This window comes from Pan paniscus, chromosome 9 (genome assembly GCF_029289425.2).
Source record: "Pan paniscus chromosome 9, NHGRI_mPanPan1-v2.0_pri, whole genome shotgun sequence".
Lineage (NCBI taxonomy): Eukaryota > Metazoa > Chordata > Mammalia > Primates > Hominidae > Pan > Pan paniscus.
This window is the reverse complement of record NC_073258.2, coordinates 129,746,112-129,766,435: the sequence shown is the minus strand read 5'-3', so window position 1 is coordinate 129,766,435 and position 20,324 is coordinate 129,746,112. Positions and strand designations below refer to the sequence as shown.

Sequence of the window (20,324 nt, the reverse complement as noted above, 5' to 3'; positions counted from 1 at the left end):
ATTTTTACATCTGTTCTTCAGGGATATTGGTCTGTAGTTTTCTTTTTTTTGTTATATCTTTTCTTAGTTTTGGTATTAGAGTGATACTGGCCTCATAGAATGATTTAGGGAAGATTCCCTCTTTCTCTATCTTTTGGAATAGTGTGAATTAGGATTGGTACCAGTTCTTCTTTGAATGTCTAATAGAATTCAGCTGTGAATCCATCTGGTCCTGGACTTTTTTTTGTTGGCAGTTTTAAAAATTACCATTTGAGTATTGCTGCTTGTTATTGGTATGTTCAGAGTTTCTGTTTATTCCTGGTTTACTCTAGGAGGGTTGTATAATATATTTCCAGGAATGTATCCATCTCCTCTAGGTTTTCTAGTTTGTGCACATTTAAAGTAGTTCATAATATCTTTGAATGATCTTTTTATTTATGTGGTTTTAGTTGTAATAGCTCCCATTTATTTCTAATTCAGCTTAGTTGGATCTTCTCATTTCTTTTCTTGGTTGATATTGCCAATGGTCTAGTGATTTTATTTATCTTTTCAAAGAACCAGCTTTTTCTTTTATTTTTCTTTTGTCTTTTTTTTTCTTGTTTCAATTTCATTTAGTTCTGCTCTGATCTTGGTTATTTCTTTTCTTCTGCTGGGTTTTGGTTTGGTTTGTTCTCGTTTCTGTAGTTCCTTGAAGTGTGACCTTAGTTATCTATTTGTGCTCTTTCAGACTTTTTTGATGTAGGCATTTAATGCCACGAGCTTTCCTCTTAGCACCACTAGTGCTGTATCCAAAAGGTTTTGATAGGTTGTGTCTCTGTTATCGTTCAGTTCAAAGAATTTTTAAATTTCCGTCTTAATTTCATTGTTGACCCAACAATCATTCAGGAACAGATTATTTAATTTCCATGTATTTGCATAGTTTTGAGGGCTCCTTTTGGAGTTGATTTCCAATTTTATTCCACTGTGGTCTGAGAGAGTACATGTTATAATTTCGATTTTCTTTAATTTGTTGAGATTTGTTTTGTGGCCTATCATATGGTCTGTCTTGGAGAATGATCCATATACTGATGAAAAGAATGTATATTCTGCAGTTGTTGGGTAGAATGTTCTGTAAATATCTGTTAAGTCCATTTGTTCTAGGGTATAGTTTAAGTCCATTATTTCTTTGTTGACTTTCTGTCTTGATGACCTATTTAGTGCTGTCAGGAGAGTATTGAAGTCCCCCACTATTACTGTGTTGCCATCTGTCATTTTTTAGGTCTAGTAGTTATTATTTTACAAATTTGAGAGCTCCAGTGTTAGGTGCATATATATTTAGGATTGTGATATTTTCCTGTTGGATTAGTCCTTTTATCATTACATAATGTCGCTCTTTATCTTTTTAAACTGTTCTTACATTAAAGTTTGTTTTGTCTCATGTAAGAATAGCTACTCCTGCTCACTTTTGGTGTCCCTTTGCATGGAATATCTTTTTCTACCCCTTTACCTTAAGTTTATGTGAGCCCTTGTACTTAGGTGAGTCTCTTGAAGACAGCAGATACTTGGTTGGTGAATTCTTACCCGTTCTGATGTTCTGTATCTTTTAGGTGGAGCATTTAGGCCATTTACAGTCAACGTTAGTATTGAGATGTGATGTACTATTCTATTCTTCATGCTAGTTGTTGCCAGAATACCTTATTTGTTAGTTTTTCATTGTGTTACTGTTTTATAGGCCCTGTGAGATTTATGCTTTAAGGAGGTTCTATTTTGGTGTATTTTGAAGTTTTGTTTCAAGATTTAGAACTCCTTTAAGCATTTCTTGTAGTGCTAGCTTGGTAGTGGTGAATTCTCTCAACATTTGTTTGTCTGAAAAAAACTTTTTTTTTCTTTCATTTACGAAGCTTAGTTTTTCTGGATACAAAATTCTTGGCTGATAATTGTTTTGTTTCAGGAGGCTAAAGAGAGGCTTCCAGTCCCTTCTAGTTTGTAAGGTTTCTGCTGAGAAATCTGCTGTTAATCTCATAGATTTTCCTTTATAGGTTACCTGATGCTTTTGCCTCACAGCTCTTATGGTTCTTTTCTTTAGAAACCCTGATGACTATGGGCCTAGGTGATGATCATTTTGCGATGAATTTCCTGGTTGTTCTTTGAGCTAATGTTTGGATGTCTGGCTCTCAAGCAAGGCCAGGGAAGTTTTCCTTGACCGTTCCCTCAAATATGTTTTCCAAACCTTTAGATTTTTCTCATTTCTTGGGAATACTAATTATTGTTACGTTTAGTCATCTAACATTATCCCAAACTTCTTGAAGGCTTTGTTCATTTTTAAATTTTTTTCCTTTGTCTTTGTTGGATTGGGTTAATTTGAAAGCCTTGTCTTTGGGTTCTGAAGTTCCTTCTTTTACTTGTTTGAATCTATTGTTGAAAATTTCCAGTCTATTTTGCATTTCTCTAAGTGTGTCTTTCACTTCCAGAAGTTGTGATTTTTTTTTTATTTATGTTATTTCTCTGGAAATTTTTTTGTCCATATCTTATATTATTTCTAAAATTTCTTTAAGTTGGTTTCACCTTTCTCTGGTGCCTCCTTAAGAAGCTTAGTAATCAACCTTCTGGCCGGGTACGGTGGCTCACGCCTTTAAACCCAGCAGTTTGGGAGGCTGAGGTGGGCAGATCACCTGAGGTTAGGAGTTTGAGACCAGCCTGGCCAACATGGTGAAACCCTGTCTCTACTAAAAATACAAAAGTTAGCCACGCGTGGTGGTGTATGCCTGTAATCCCAGCTACTCGGGAGGCTGAGGTGAGAGAATCACTTGGACCCAGGAGGCGGAGGTTGCAGTGAGCTGAGAACGTGCCACTGCACTACAACCTGGGTGACAGAGTGAGACTCTGTCTCAAAAAAATTAATTAATAAATAATTAGCCTTCTGAATTATTTTTCTTGCAATTCAAAGAGTTCGTTTTTGTTCGGATCCATTGCTGGTGAGCTGACGTGATCTTTTGGGGGTGTTAACCTTGTTTCGTCATCTTACCAGAGTTGTTTTTTCTGGTTCCTTCTCATTTGGGTGGACTATGTCAGAGGAAAGATCTTGGCTTCAAGGTCTGCTGTTCAGATTCTTTTGTCCCACAGAGTGCTCTCTTGATGTGGTGCTCACCCCCTTCCCCTAGGGATGGGGCTTCCTGAGAGCTGAACTGCAGTGATTGTTATTGCTCTCCTGGATCTAGCCACCCAGTGGAGTTACCAGGCTCCGGGCTGGTGCTGGGGAGTGTCTGATGTGATCCATCTTCAGGTCTCTCAGCCATGGATGCCAGCACCTGCCCCAGTGGAGGTAGCAGAGGAATGAAGTGGGCTCTGTGAGGGTCCTTGGTTGTTCTTTTTAGCATACTGGGTTTTTTGAATGCTTGTTATGCTAGCAGTGAAGTTGTCAGGTGGACAGACTCAGGTCCTGTGGTTAGCCAGGATGTTACAGGTTGTGGAATTAGCTGTCATTTTCTCCTTTCTTAGAGCAGTTTTTTAATGAGTTGCTGTAATGGCGTGAGTTGGTTTGCTTCCAGCCAGGCGGTGGCGCTTTCAAGAGCATCAGCTGTGGTAGTATAGAGGGGATACAAGCTTGGCTAAGGTCTCCTGGATAAGTAGTTTGGTTTCTCAGGTGAAGGGTGAGGCCATGGAGTTCCCAAGGGATTATGTCTTTTGTCTTCAGCTACCAGGGCAGGTAGAGAAAGACCATCAGGTGGGAGTAGGGTTAGGCGGATCTGAGCTTGGGTGAGGGTTGCTGCAGATGCTGTGGGGGATGGGGTGTGATTCTCAGGCCATTGGAGTTATGATCTAAGGGGGATTATGACTGCTTCTGCTGCATCATACAGGTCACTAGGGAAGTTGCGGAAAGTTGGCAGTGACGGGTTTCATCCAGCTCCCATGCAGCCAGGAAGGCCAGTCTCACTCCCACTGTCCCCCATCAACAGCACCAAGTTTATATCCTGTCAGCTGGTGAGCAGGACTGAAATCTTGCCCCAGGCTACAAGCCTCCCTGCTGAGAAAACACGCAGGGCTTTCAGGCTTCACCCCTCCCCATCTACCTTGTCTTCTGTACTCCTATCTGTGCTTCCTGTTTACCTCCCTACCCAACCTGGATTCTGCCTAGGAAAATTTGCGCTTCATCAAAGTTATTACAAAATTGAGCTGGAACTTTCCTTTTTCCTGTGGTCTATCCCCAGTTCCACTGGCATCCCTCCCAAAGAACCCCTGTGAGATAAAGTCAGAAATGGCTTCCCTGGGCCTCTCTAGGGACCAGGAAGTGCCCAGGAAAGTGTCTACAGGACTCTTCCAGCTGCTGCTTCTACTTTTATATTTCACTCAGCTCTCTAAATTCATTTCTGCTCTAGGTAAGGTTAAATCTTTCTTCCATGATCTGGATTTTCAGGTTCCCCAGTGAGTATGAGTGTTCAGAGGCAGACTTTCCCCCTTTCACACTTTGGGCACTCACAGTTTTTCGGCTGTCTCATGGAGTTTGCAGCAGCAAACTGCTTTTTTCCAACGGTTTGTGACTTCTTTTGGTTTTCCTGGTATGTTCCTGGGATGGTTTTGGGAGGAAAAGTTCATGATGTGAGCCTCCACATGCTGTTCTGTCTGTCCGAGTGGGATCTGCAAGTTAGTCTTGCCTCCTAGCCACCATTTTTCTCCTCTCTTCTTTTCTGATGCATGCGTTCAATGCTATGGATTTTTCTCTAAGCACTGCTTTCACTGCCTCCCACAAATTTGGGTAAGTTGTATTTTTGTTTTTATTTGGTTCAAAATATTTAGTAATTTCTCTTGAGATTTCTTCTTTTACCCATGTTTTATTTAGAAGTGTGTCATTTAATCTCCAAATTTTTTGGTATTTTTCAACTATTTTTTCTATTATTGACTAATAGTTTAATTCCTTGTGGAAATTTTTTCTGTTATTGACTAATAGTTTAATTCCTTGTGGTCTCATTACTGAAAAGAGGTCCTGATCCAGACCCCAAGAGAGGGTTCTTGGATATTGCACAAGAAAGAATTTGGGGAGAGCCCATAACGTGAAAGCAAGTTTATTAGGAAAATAAAGGAATAAAGAATGGCTACTCCATAGGCAGAGCAACAGCATGGGCCGCTCGTTGGCTATTTTTATGTTATTTCTTGATTGTATGCTAAGTAAGGGTTGGATTATTCATGAGTTTTCTAGGGAAAAAGGGTGGGTAGTTCCCAGAACTGAGGGTTTGTCTCATTGTTAGATCATATAGGGTAACTTCTTGACGTTGTTATCTCATTTGTAAACTGTTGTGGTGCTGGTGGGAGTGTCTTTTAGCATGCTAGTACATTATAATTAGTGTATAATGAGCAGTGAGGATGACTAAAGGTCACTTTCATCACCATCTTGGTTTTGGCGGGTTTTGGCCGGCTTCTTTACCGCCTGCTATTTTATCAGCAAGGTCTTTGTGATCTGTATTTTGTACCGACCTGTCTCATCCTGTGACTTAGAATGCCTAACCTCCTCGGAATGCAGCCCAGTAGGTCTCAGCCTCATTTCACTCAGCACCTCTTCAAGATGGAGTCCTTCTGGTTCAAACACCTCTGACACTCTGTGAGCAGACATATTATGAATTCTATTTTTTAAAAACTTGTTATGGTATGTTTTATGCCCCAGAATGTGTCCCCAAGATACAGTGACTGTTCCATATGAGCCTCAGAAGCATGTGTAATCCGTTGTTGTTAAGGTATTCTATTAATATCAATTATATCCAGTTGATTGATGGTACCGTTAAGTCAACTATTTTCTTATTGATTTTCTGCCTACTGGATCTATTCATTTCTAATAGGGGGGTGTTAAATAATTTCTTATAGAGGGTGTTAAATAATTACAACTGTAATTATTTCTCCTTGCAATTTAATCAGTATTTGCCTCACAGTACTTTCATAGTCTGTTTTTAAGCACATAAATATTAAAGATTGTTTTATGTCTTCTTGGAGTATTGATCCATTTGACATTACTGAGTGCCCCATTTATCCCTCATAACTTTCTTTCCTCTGAAGTCTGCTCTGACTGAAGTAAATATAGCTATTTTTGCTTTTTTAATTAAAAAGTTAGTATGGCATCTCTTTATCATTTTATTTTAATCTATCTTATATTTAAAGTTGATTTCTTTTAGACAGTTGGGTCCTGTATTTGATCCACTCTGACAGTTTGTCTTTTAATTGGTATGTTAGACCACTGATGTTTAAAGTGATTATTGATATAGTTGGATTAATATCTGCCTGTCATTGTTTCTGTTTATTGCCCTTGTTCTTTGTCCCTATTTTTGTTTTCCATACTTTGTCTCCTTTTTGTGTGTTTTTTTCCAACTTTATTGTGGTATATATAATTGTCAAATAAAAATTACATATATTTAAGGTGTAGAATGTGATATTTTGATATGTGTATGCGTTGTGCGATGATGACTGCAGCTAAGTTACATATCCATCACCTCACAGTTACCTTTTTTTGCATGTGTGGTGAGAACACTTATGATCAATTCTCTTTTTTTGTTTTTAATTGAGCATTTTATATGTTTCCATTTTGTCTCCTTTCTTAGAATATCAATTACATTAAAAAAATTTTTTTTAGGCCGGGTGTGGTGGCTCATGCCTGTAATCCCAGCACTTTGGGAGGCCGAGGCGAGCGGATCATGTGGTCAGGAGATCGAGGCCATCCTGGCTAACATGGTGAAACCTGTCTCTACTAAAAATACAAAAAATTAGCCAGGCATGGTGGCGGGTGCTTGTAGTCCCAGCTACTAGGGAAGCTGAGGCAGGAGAATCGCTTGAACCTGGGAGGCGGAGGTTGCAGTGAGCCGAGATCAGACCACTGCACACCAGCCTGGGTAACAGAGCGAGACTCCGTCTCAAAAAAAGAAGAAAAATTTTTTTTTTTAGTGGTTGCACTACAGGTTGTGATATACATTACAACTAATCCTAGTTCACTTTCAAATAATTATACTGCGTCATGGATTGTGCAGGTGCCTTGTAATAAAAATTATTTGTAATTCCTCTCTATCCTTTGTATTATTACTGTCATTCATTTTACATATAGAAATCATACATAAGCATATACATATACACATACCTCCATACACATATATATATGTAAAACACACATAGTCAAGTACATTGTTGTTGCTATTATTTGAACAAACTATTATCTGTTGTATCAATTAAGAATAAGGAACCAAAGTTGTATTTTACATTCACTTATTCTTCTCCATTACTTTTCCATTCTTTATGTAGCTACAGGTTTCTGATCTGTATCATTTTCTTTTTCTTTAAAGAACTTCTTTTACATTTCTTACAGAGCAGGTCTGCTGGCCACAAATTTTCTCAATTTTTGTTTGACAAGCTTTATTTCTCTTTCATTTTTGAGGGATAATTTTGCAGAGTATGGAATTCTAGGTTGCTGGGTAGGGGTTATTTTGTTAATACTTAAAACATTTACTCTACTCTCTTCTTGCTTCTGTGGTTTCTGAGAATATGTTATATAATTCCGATTTTGACCCTCTATAGGTAAGGTGTTTCCCCGGAAACTCCCAGCTTCTTTCAAGATATTTTCTTTATCTTGGATTTGCTGAAGGTTTTTTTTTTTTTTTTTTTTTTTGAGGAGGGTGATGCAGTTTATCCTGCTTTATGTTCTCTGAGCTTCCAGGACTGGTGATTTTGTGTCTCGGTCATTATTGCTGGAAATATTGGTTTTGCTCCTTTCTCCATTTCTTCTCCTTCTGGTATTTTCAGTATGTATGTATCATACCTTTTATAGTTTTCCCACAATTTCTAGATGTTCTGTTCCTTTTCTTTAGTCTTTTCTCTCTTTGCATTTCAGTTTTGGTTGTTTCTATTGTGATACCCTCAAGCTCCAATTCTTCCCTCAGCTGTGTCCAGTCAACTAATGAATCCATCAAAGACATTCATCATTTCTGTTTTTGATCTCTAGCATTTTTTATTCTTTGTTATAATTTCCAATTCTCTGCTTACATCTGTTCTTGCATATTGTCTACTTTTTCCTTAAAGCTTTTAGCAGATTAATCATGTTCTTTTAAATTATTGGTCTGATAATTCCAACATTCCTGCCATCTTTGACTCTTTTTCTGATGCGTCTTCAGTCTCTTTAAACAGTGTTTTTTTCCTTTTAGTTCACGTTGTAATTTTTTGTTGAAGGTGGACATAAGGTGGGTCAAAGAAGTATGTTAAATAGCCCGTTAGTAATGTGATGGTAAGGTGTGTGTGTGGGGGGAAGCATTCCATGATCCTGTGATTAGGTCTCAGTCTTTTTGTGAGCCTGTGCCTCTGAACTGTGAACTTCACACATGAATCTCAGTTCACAGCCCTCCATCCTGCACCTTTAGGTAGGACACGATGACTGGAGTGGGCTGGAGTTTGGTATTCCTCTTCTCCCCAGTGGAAAGCTCGAAGAAGCTGGAGCTGGATTTTCTTCTTACTCCAGAAAATGAGGCTGTGGTAAGAGTTTTTCCTGAGGGCAGACTTTGTTGAAAACATAGTGTTTGGGTGTGTTTCAGTTTATTTTCTCCTGTCCCTCTTAAGAGCACAAGGAGATTTTTTTCAGTATTTACTGTGAGGACCTAGTAGAGCTCACAAAAGTGTGTGGCTCCTGTGACGGGGTTCTCCGGGAGTTTTTATTGCTCAGTCATCCCTGAGCCTCTAGCAATTTATCAATTATAGATTAACTTTTCCTACCCTAGCACTGGTTCCCACAGAGGTTTCTGCGTGTGGATTTCTGCTGTGGGTAAGTGCAATTCTCTGTATTTACCTGTCTGCCTCTAATTTGGGAGGGGGATAGTGATTTGTTCCGTGACCCCACTTCTGTAACAGATTTAAGAAAGATCTGTTGATTTTCACTTTGTTCAGCTTTTTACTTGTTAACCAGTGACTTCTGAGCTCCTTACATAGCAGACCAGTAACCAGAAGTCCAGTGATTACTTTGTAACTAGACAGACATTGATCACTTCTGAAATGGAACTGTATCACGAATGTATTTTTGTATGGCCTGTCATTTCCATGTGGTACTTGGTAACACAAAACCAAATGAACTAGAAGTTGAGCTGGCAGAACAAATAAAAAGCGTATAACAAAAAATATTTTAATACCTCTTTTAAAAATATATTTTAAATACCTCTGTGGGAAGAATGCCTGAAGCAAATGAGACCAACACATTTCTTTTTTTAGTGATTCATATTCTGAAGTTATTTATTTTTTCTACCTTAACTACTTATTACTTATTCCTCCTAACTACAACTTTGTACCCATTGACCAACATCTCTTCACTTTCCCTATCCTCAGCTCATGTTAATCACCATTCAACTCTGCTTCTATGAATTCAGTTGATTCAGATTCTACATGTGAGACCATGTGATATTTGTCTTTTTTTGCCAGGCTTATTTTATTGCGCATAATGTCCTCCAGATTTATCAGTGTTGTTGCAAATGACAGGATTTCCTTTAAGGCTGAATAGTATTCCATTGTGTACGTATACCACATTTGTTTTTATCTACTGATCCAGTGATGGACACTTAAGTTGATTCCATAACTTGGCTATTGTAAATAAGGCTATAGTGAACCAAGGAGAGCAGATATCTTCTTGACATACTGATTTCAAGTTCTTAGGATATATATCTAGATGTGGGATTATTGAGTCATATGGTAATTCTATTTTTAGTTTTTTGAGGAACCTCCATATAGTTTTCCAATATGGCTGTACCAATTTATATTTCCAACAAAAGTGTATGGGGAGTCCCTTGTTTCCTTTTCTCTACAGCTTTGCCGACACCATCTTTTGTCTTTTTGATAATAGCCATTTTGACAGATGCAAGATGATATCTCATTGTGGTATTAATTTGCACTTCCCTAATGACTAGTGATATTGAGCATTTTTTCATAATATCTGTTGACCATTTGTATGTTATCTTTTGAGAAATGTCTGTTCAGTGCTTTTGCCCATTGGTTAATTGGGTTATTTTTTTTTCTGTAGAGTTCTTTGAATTTTTAAAATATATTTCAGATATTAACCCTTTATAAGATGTATTTTTTCCCAATCTGTGGAGGTTTTCTTTGCCCTGATAATCATTTTCTTTGCTGTGCAGAAGCTTTTTAGTTTGATATAATCCCATTCAAGACTAATTTCTCTTTGAGATCTTTTAAGCAGAAAGTTCAATATTGTGTAATAAACCATTTAATAAATAACATCAGTATACATTCAAGGAATTTTCTTGATTGTAACTCACTGAGTGTTACAGCTCTCAAAGGCCTAAGTAGGTTACAGCTCTCAAAAGGCTAATAGTTCCATCAAATAATTTGATTAAACATACAATTATACTGTAGTTTGATGATATGTTATAGTAATATACAATATACTCAGTAGAAAGGTTGGCAAAAATATGAATTTTTTATAAAAGAAGAAATAAAAGTGACTGAGAAATATGAAATTGTGTTTAGCTTCATTAAGTCAATAAAAGGCAAATGAAAGAAGATACAGTTTTTCACCTACTGGAAAATTTTTAAGTCATTATTTTTAGTATTTGTGAAGATGCATTTGAAATAGACCCAAGCAGTAAAAATTGGTACAACGTGTCAATTTTTAGGAATTTTGTATATATTTATTTTAACTTTTCATTTCACAACGATTTTAGACTCACAGAAAAGCTATAAAAATAGTACAGAAATATCCTATTTACCCTTAACCCAGTTTCTGCTAATGTCACATTTTTAGGAATTAATGCTAAGGAAGTATAAGACATTGCAACATAAACTTAAATACAAATGTGTTATTTATAATCTTGTTATCAATTATTGTACTGTCATCTTAGAACTCCCAAATCTGTCAGTTTGGAAGTTTAAACACCTTTTTCAAAATCAGTCTTTATTAGTGGAGGCATTGTTCTAGTGTCTGGCTGGGCATGTTAACAATTTAACCAAACTAATATTTGCCTGCTATACTCCATGCATGATAGATGCATGAGCAATATAGCATGCAAAAGTTATTTTTATTCCAGACAGCTTTAACAGTGAGAAAAATACCAATAGTGATAGCTAATATTTAATGAATGGTTTCCAGGGAGTCTGTTAAGCACCTTACGTGGATTATTTCACTTACTCTTCTGACAACCCCAGTTACTATTAGCCTCCCCATTTTACAGATGAGGAAACTGTGGAATAGTTATCTATGGTCAAGTGATTAGCACATAGCCTAGGGTAGTATAAATTCAGATCTTGCATTCTCAATTACTGGCTGCTGTTCTCATTCTTTCTTTTTTTCTTCTCTCTTCCCTCTGTTTCACACTTATGTAGCTCTAGAAATCTATTATGTAAGACAAGGGAAAATGATATTCCAACTAGCAAAGATTACCTTATAATACACCAGAACACTCTCTATTTCCTAAAGAGTGTTGGCTGAAAAAGGATTAGAAGCAAAGCCTATTTCTCTTCTACAAGCACCAGGCACCAAAAAATGTAGGACTACATTTCAGTGATCTTGACCACTTCTTCCAAAGGAGTAATAAATGTGAGCCTACCAAATTGCAGATCATTTCTCTCCTCACCTTTAATACCATGGAATAATTGTACACATGCTTGGAGTTGAAGCCTAATACATCTTCTCGTGAAAAGGAGCAGAAAAACAAAACATAAGTGAATGATCACCAGGGCATGCTGAATTATTCCAAAACAATAATGTTGAATTTGAGATTTTATTCTCCAAAGCTGAAGCTGATGATTCAGCCAATATGGAAAGCAACCTTTGATCTCTAAAGATATATTAACTTTTAGCTGACTGAAACCCTGATGCACTAAGAAGTAATTGTTAAGAATGTTCTTTTGTCTTTTGAGTTGTTGAACATTGGTGACTGGTTGCTTGTTCTGCTAAATATCCTGAGAATTTGTTTGGAAACCTTGTTTTCTACTTTTGGTAGGTTCAGCCCAGAGTAAGTTCTCCACATTAATAGAGTAGTAATAGCTAGCATGTATTGAGCAATTTCTATCTGCCTACTACTAAGCACTTTACATTGATTTATTTGATTTAATTCTTAAATAACCAGGATTCACAATTGGGACATTGTGGTCCTAGAGCCAAGCTATTAGCTGTGTATTTATTTCAGGAGTTGGTAAATCTAAATATATTCAGCATCTGTATAGGTAATGTTAGTTAAGGAAAATGGCTGGGTGTGGTAATGACATTGGCAAACTTGTGCTTGCTGTGCTGTACCTAAATGTTTTCAAATGCAGTTTCTAAAAACACTGTAGGCCAAACCTAAATCAGAAGATATAATGGATAAATTTGAAATACTATGGGTGATGGCTGTAAGGCTTTCTCTTTCAGATGAAAATTTAAATTATTTTATTGGATACTTATTTTCATACTTGTTCTTTCACATACCTATGTGAAAATTTCAGCAAACTACCTAATCTGTGATTATATTCATAAAGAAGGAAATAAAGTTTTATGTTCCTTCTTTTTGATGAGATACTGCAAATTGAGGGGACAGTCTCAGACTTGGATAAAGTGTTTTACAATACATGTCAATTATGAAGATTATTTTTCCAATATATTAGTAAACAAATCTTCTAGAAGTCAATACATAAAAGTCATTGTAATAGAGAAAATGAACAGGATTTTGGTAGTAATAGGCAATTCATACAAAAATAAATCTTAATAACAAATGAAAAGATGCTAAGCTTCACTCATAATCAAGGGAATGTAAATTAAAAGAAGATACCATTTCATCTCTATCTGGTTAGCAGTGCTGTAAATTCTGATGATGCCAAGAACTGCAAGGATTTTGGGGCAGTGGGAACTCATATACTACTGTTGGGTGAATAAATTGGTGTTACCACTTTGGCAAATTTGAAATAAAATGATGCTTGTACATCATAACTTGGCAGTTCCCAGGAATGCTTTGGGTAGAAGGTAGTGATAGAACTGAGAAAATAAAGGAGTTTGCTTGAGCAAAGCATCAAAGAAAGAGCTAACATGGCAGGAAGAACAAACAGCACTTACAGAATCATGAAGGCAAGGAAAGGAACATTCAGCTCATGAATCGAATACATGCAAATCGTTCAATATAACTGGAAGCCAAGAAAGGGCATGGAGTAATAGCCAGTGAGATCAGTCTGGAAATTTAGACAGGGCCCAGATGATAAAAGCTGTGAAATGTGGGGATAGTTTGGGTTTAATCCTGTAGACCAGTGGCGCTCAATTCAGGCTGATCGTCAGAACTAACTGGATCCCTTTCCAGACTTAGTGAATTAGCATCTCTTAGAATAGGGACCAGGACACTGTTCTTCAAAAGTCTCAGTCACATTGCTTCTCTGCCTTTCAGCCAAGGTCAAGTGTAGAAGTCTTGACCACATCTATTATTTCATTCTTAGAACCCTCTGAAAGAGGGAGCTGGTAATGACTTTTTGTCTATGTCGTGGAGGATTACAGTCCAAAGTGGGATTATGCAAGTTTATCATGTTAATTTTTGATACACTAGTGATTAGAAATCAGCACCCTCTCATGAGGTGATACCCTCTGTTTCTGCTCCAGTTGTCTGGGGCAGATGGAGGAACTGGTGTCTCTGAAGGCTTTTTCTTTCAGACCCTCCAGATTTTTATGAGCCAAAAGGCTCTACATAAAAATTAAATTACATTGCAAAACTATATGCTATACAGTCGGGATTTGCTCATCATTACTCACCACAGGAGCTTTTGAAGGACTTGTTGTTGTTGCGGTGTGAGCTGATAAACTCTGTATTTTGTAGTTGGGGGTGCAGGGGAGGAGTTCAAAGGCAAGGCACATTAGCAATATTTCAGGTAAGAAATGATGATGGTTCTTACTGAAGCTTGGGCTATAGGACTGAACAAGAAGTGATAGATTCAAGAGAAGATTAGAAGATAGTATCTAATAAATATCCTTTATGAGTGTAATTTTGAAAAATGAGCTTGTGAGATTGGGCAAAGAAAGGAAGGCCTGAGAGGCTGGGAGAGCTGAGGTTTCTAGATGCTGTATGAATATCAAATATTTATAGAGGAAGACTTCAGTAGTTTTGGTTTTTTAGTATATTTCCGATCTCAGTCACAGAAAATGTTGGTAGTAACAAATCAAAACCTGATTTTATTTTTCTTTAATTTCAGTTAATATTCTCCTACCCAAAGTTATTTTATGGTTTTTTACTTTTTGGTAGATTTAAAATCACATGTTATCTTAACCATTTAGCAGTTATTGTTCTGAAAGTGAGGCAGTGGATTTTGACCAGCAGTACGAAGAGGGATGGTGGAGAGTTCTATCTTATTTTCAATTATTGGCCTTTTAATGTAATATAACTTATTAGAGTGTTTCACAGTTTTAGCTATTAACTATCAAGTTAATAGAAACTTCTCATTAGAAAATATAAAATCTCATGAATAAAATAACATTATAGAATATGGCCTGATTGATAAGTATTCCCCAATAGAGGTGAATTATATGAGTTTCTTTTTTCTACCAATAGGGAAAAAGTTGGATTGTTAAAAGAAGTTATGAAGATTTTCGGGTACTTGATAAACATCTTCATCTGTGTATTTATGACCGAAGATTTTCCCAGCTCTCAGAACTTCCCCGTTCTGACACCCTGAAGGACAGTCCAGAGGTAAGCATTTAGTACATTTAGTACAGAGGTAATCACTATATATGAGTTTGCAGAAGTTTTTGTCTGTATACTAAACAAAAGCTTATACTGAACACTCAGGATGATTCCTGGGACTACTTGCCTGTTTCATAACTGAAAAGTTAGTAATGTTAAATATAATGTTTAGAATGAAAGTAGGTTCAGTGTGTAATTTTATAAGGGAAAACAACTCATAACAATATATCAACAAGCAATATATATGAGCAAAACATTCTCCAGAGAGCACATAAAAGTGGAAGCAAAAATATGGAAAAACATTGCCTTTCATGATGAAAGGGATCCATATTAACAGTGTTGAGTAGTTTATGACAGCATGCTGTGTGTATGCACCTACCTTCACCCCTACAAAAAAATAAATAGTAAAAACGTAAAAGATTTCTAAACAGAGATTCTTTATAGCATCATTAAACCAAAAGTACCATTGGGAATCAAAAATTGTAAGGAATCTTTAAAAGTAGATGGGATAAGGTTTATGGGGAAAAGTAAATATAGCCTAAACATGTGAGTGCAACAAGACTGCAAAACACAAGGAAACTAGAAAGTTTACACATAGAAACTGAATAAATAAAATAACTGAGAGGTACAAACAAGGCTTTTCAAAGGATGATTACTATCCTCTGAGAGAAAGTGAAGCTGTCACATTCATGAAATGGATTTAAATAAACTAAAATCAGAGATGTTGTAAACGAATATAGGATCATTTAAATTAATTTAGTAAGAGCAAACCTGAGTAACTGGACTCCATACAGAATGTACCCAGCTGAAGAGAAAGTCAGGGAGTTGAATGATCAAGCCAAGTCATTTATAAGAATACAACCCCTGGAAGGGACAGAAAGTTAAAAAGTTGTGAGAGAACAGTTGGGAGTCATGGAGAATAGGTCCAGAGAGGTTTCTACTGATGGGAGTTACAGGAGGAGAGAGTGGATGCAAGGAAATAATTAAAAATTGGTGTAAGCCACTCCCCCCACCAGATCTAAATAAAGTGATGTTCTGAGATTCAGTGGGTTCATTAAGTGCTAAAATATAACGGACACTGCAGCAGGGTCTCAGGAGTGTCTTAAAATACGGATCTCTTCGTACCATAGAAAATCTGAAAGTCCCTTTATCTGCATTTCCCATTTCTGCTTCATTTCATTTTTTTTGTTTCATTTTTTTCTCTCAGATTATCCTAAAACATGGCCACTACCAAGAGGTCCCAGGTTTTTATCCCCTTTTAAGAGAGCAGCCAGACTGAGCTAGAATCTGTGTCACAGTTCCTAATTCCTGGGTTAGCTCTTGATTGGTCCAACTAATACTGGGGCATATTCCTGGACCAGTCGGCTGAACCATGGTATAGGATCACGTATGAACATGGCTGCTCCTGCCACAGCCATGTGCATGGAAGATTACAGTGAGTCTTGGGGAAAAGGGTTTCCGAGTAGTAGGGGGAAATTTAGGCAGAAAAGCCAAATATGTATCTGCTATAGTTATCTTTTTGCATATTCAGTACAAAAATAGAAAGTGTCAAAATTAGAAACCATGGAATAGTATGATCGCTGATGATAAGGGGCTAGAAGTTGAAGCTCTGCATGAGACAGGGGCTGACTTGCTATGTAAGTGCCCATAGTGCTACTGGTAAGTTTCTGTGAAGAGTCCTCTGTAACTATTAAAATGCCTAAAGATCTATAGATTTTTTTCTTCCAGAAACCATCCAGTTTTCCCTGCCAGAGAGCATAGTATCTTTACTCAGTTACACTGATCTTTTTCTTTTCAGTCGGTCACTCAGATGCTTATGGCTTACCTGTCACGCCTTTCAGCTATCGCTGGCAACAAGATCAACTGTGGGCCCGCCCTTACCTGGATGGAGGTATTTCCTAATTCACTTTTCATGAAAAATGTATATTTAAATTATCTACTTAAGAAATTTGATATTAACATAATTTTGATGTCTGTTGAGCTTCAGGAATCAAAGAAATGAAGTATATTCTCAGCATCTGGGAGGATAGATACGTGATACACGAAATATTTTTTCATCTCAAATCTTTCTTTGATAATCTTGGAAACTAATCTTAATATATTTTATGAATCTCGATGATACCTGTTATTTTGGTGTTTAGTATACTAATGTATATATTCAGCAAGGTGTACATTTTTTTAGTTGACTTAGTAATTGAAAATATTTTTCAGTTATTAGCAAGGGACAACTTTTTAAAGAGTCCTTTTTAAGAGTAAGTATTGAGTGAAACATTATTCAGTAAATAGATTACATATTTATTCTTAATGTGCATATGTAGAGTTATATTGTTTTCTCCTCCCACTGGAAATTGGGAATGCAAGATGGAAAGTGGAAAGAATATAGAACTATGGGCCAACCTGCGTTGAGATCTTGGAAAAAGTATTGAATCTCTTGTAAATTACATAGCCTCTTTCATCTTTAGCATCTCACCTTTAAATGATGATAAGTATTTTTTTTTGGAGTTATGAGGATTAAATTAAACTGTATATGTTATAGGCACAGCACAATGACTAGCATATTTCTACTACCCAGTAAATGGTAGTTTTTTTTTTTTAAGACTCTTTGGGTTATTGTATCTCTAAATTAAAATGAATTTCTTTTATAGATAGTCAAAGAAGCATTTGCAAGTCCAGTGTCTTTATCTCATAGTACATTTTCTTCGTGATAGATTGATAATAAGGGAAATCACCTTTTGGTTCATGAGGAGTCATCCATCAACACTCCTGCTGTCGGTGCTGCCCATGTTATCAAGAGGTACACTGCTCGGGCCCCTGACGAACTGACCTTAGAGGTAAATAGTTAAAGAGGTTGTTTGTTATTTGGTTCTTGCTAACTTTCTGGCCTCATCTTTGACTGTTCTTAACCATTTCCTTAATTTTTAAAAAAATGAAAAGCACCAGGTTTTTCCATAGTCTTTTATATTTCAGCCTGTAATATCTTCTATTTTTGTTTAAGTGACAGTACTCATCCTTGAAAACTGAGATTAAGTGTCTCCTGTTTTGTCTGGGAAGTCATTCTTGATCTCCCTCCCCTCACTCCATGCAAATACATACCCCCCAAAACCTGAATTGAATGTCATTCTGAACTGTGCTCATGGCTTATTGCTGATATATCACTTATTATATTTAATCATGATTGTTCTCCTCTTTGTCTCATTGAGCTTCTGGAAAGCAAGGTCTGTCTTTTTGTGTTTTTGTACCTAAAAACAATACCCAATGATACATTTTTTTTCACATATTGTTGAAAGATTGAGTTAAAGAACAGATAAAAGGTGAAATGAACACATCTTGCTACCACATATAAAAGGAGGGGAATTAAATTTTTTCCTCTAAAGATATATATTGGCTAATGAGAGAAAAAAAATGCTGACAGTTATTAAATTTAAGAAATAACAGTATAACTTTTTACTGCATAGAATCTGAACTGTTTTCAAACTTTTAGGTTCTGTACAGAAAGAAATGTAGGTCTTGGAATGATGATGTTAGCATATATGGCTTTACAAAATGGCTTATACATGATATGTAAGATCAGTTGTGAATATACAAAAGAAAAATTCCTAAAGCTCTATAGTATATGTTAGTAACATTGCTCTGAAGTTCTTAACTATGTTTTATCATAGATACCAGCATTTCTTTTGATTGAAGAATATAACTTCCATTGAATATATTATTAAAAACTACTGTAATTTTTATATTTATGATTTTATATGAGTTTAAACTCAGTAGTTTTTCTTTTACAGTGAAGAAAGTTAGCTTTTTAGTGGATATAATTATATTTTACTATCTATTGAAAGAAGTGTAGTTGACATCAAATTTTATACTTACTAAGAATAACCCATCCTAGGCCCTTGACATAAGATATGTCAAGAGCTCAGTACAGTGCCTGGCACATGGTAAGCACTCACTAAATGTAATATTAAGGGAATCTGTTACTGTTTCTAAACATGAATATTTAAAATTATCTTTTATAAGTGAATCTGATCACTCTCAGTGACAGCAGTAACAGTATTTTAACAGAAGTGATGATAATGGTGTGATGCCTAGCATTAAAAATCTTATGCTATGAATCTGGCTTTCTGAAGTTACTGCACCTGTGTTAGTTGAATCACAGTCTTTGTGCTGCTTAACTTTTTGTAGACCTCTCTTTAACAAATCATAAGATAATTAAATGATTTTTAAAAAGAAATGGTACTTTTTTTGGAAATTACTGGCCAGAGCATGAATAGTACTTTACCTTTTCATACAGTTCAGATTTAAATTCTAGGTATAACAATTGGTTTAAAATTTAACTAAAACCATTTTGCTTAAAATTTTGATTCTCCTAGGTGGGAGACATTGTTTCTGTTATTGACATGCCCCCGAAAGTGTTAAGCACATGGTGGAGAGGCAAGCATGGATTCCAGGTAGGCAGCAGCAAATTAGGTGTGGGAAAATTCAAAGGAAAGTTTTCTTTATGATTCAGTAATACTTTTGTTTACATGTGCTGGTAATGGACTTTGTCATCAGAAATTTTGTCTGCAACGATAGAAAATGCAGATAGTAATGATAATAGATTTAGATTTCCTTTTCTAATTACTGTTTTGGTTGTTTCTTATCTCCTTTTTCATCTTTAAATGGTGGTGAAGCGAAAATGTGAATAGCGTCTCAGACCTCATGGCCACTTTTAGGTTACAAGGCCTGTGGAGTGACCTTGCTTTTAATACAGGTTTTTAATTGTGATTCACATATATTTCCTCTCTGGAATTAAGTCAGTTTGATTAATATTTCTCTATAAAAAGGCATTATAACTATTATGTAAACTTACTTTTAATTACAGAACAACAGAATCTAAAGCAATCTCATTTCTTTTTCTATATTCAGTAGTCCCTTATCTACGGTTTCCCTTTCCATGGTTTCAGTTACCTGAGGTTAACCAAGGTTCGAAAACATTAAATGGATAATTCCAAAAATAAATAATTCATAAATTTTAAACTGCATGCTGTTCTGAGTAGTGTGATAAAATCTCTCCCTGTCCCACCCAGGACGTGAATCATCCCTTTGTCCAGCGTATCCACGTGCTGCCTGCCCCATTAGTCATTCAGTAGCCCTCTCAGTTATCAGGTTGACTGTTGAGGTATTAAGGTGCTGTGTTCAAGTAACCCTTATTTGACTTAATTGTTTTAGTCGATTATTAGTTATTGTAATGAATCTCTTACTGTGCCTAATTGATAAATTAAACTTTATCATACGTATATGCATGTATAGGAAAAAGTATCCTAGGGTTTGGTACTATCTGTGATTTCAGGCATTCCCTGAGTGGTCTTGGAACATATTTCCTGCAGATAAGGAGGGACTACTTTATGGCTAAACAGTTTTGAGACCTGATAATAACATCTATTAGACTGACTTAGCAACTACTTTTTATGAGGAGTCTCTGAAAATGCCTTAAAGTTGTATCCTTAACATATAGCCTGTGGCTTTTTGTGGTCTACTTATACAAGTGTTACTAAATACTACATAAATAAAATGCTCCTGCTATATTGTTAGAAATTTGATAAGCATTGTATAAATACTTTGAGTTCTAACTACATATTAAATAAAAATGAATTATTAGCTTTTTATAAAATATATTTTTTATTAAAACATAATAATACAATTTAAAACATTATAAGATGGTGGATAAGAGTGGGCTCTGGCTCC

General features: G+C 36.1%; 1 protein-coding gene across 13 annotated transcripts in view; it reads left to right on the top strand.

Annotated features, from left to right (window-relative positions):
• The window catches only part of ARHGAP32 (Rho GTPase activating protein 32), a 317,821-nt gene that overhangs the window by 200,180 nt on the left and 97,317 nt on the right, over positions 1 to 20,324 (top strand). For all 13 annotated transcript variants that reach the window (XM_034934048.3, XM_034934045.3, XM_055095088.2 and 10 more), the window contains 4 exons: positions 14,475 to 14,612; positions 16,405 to 16,497; positions 17,315 to 17,437; positions 18,971 to 19,048. In XM_034934048.3, coding sequence (XP_034789939.2) covers positions 14,475 to 14,612; positions 16,405 to 16,497; positions 17,315 to 17,437; positions 18,971 to 19,048 — 432 coding nt within the window. The remainder of the gene's footprint in view (positions 1 to 14,474; positions 14,613 to 16,404; positions 16,498 to 17,314; positions 17,438 to 18,970; positions 19,049 to 20,324) is intronic.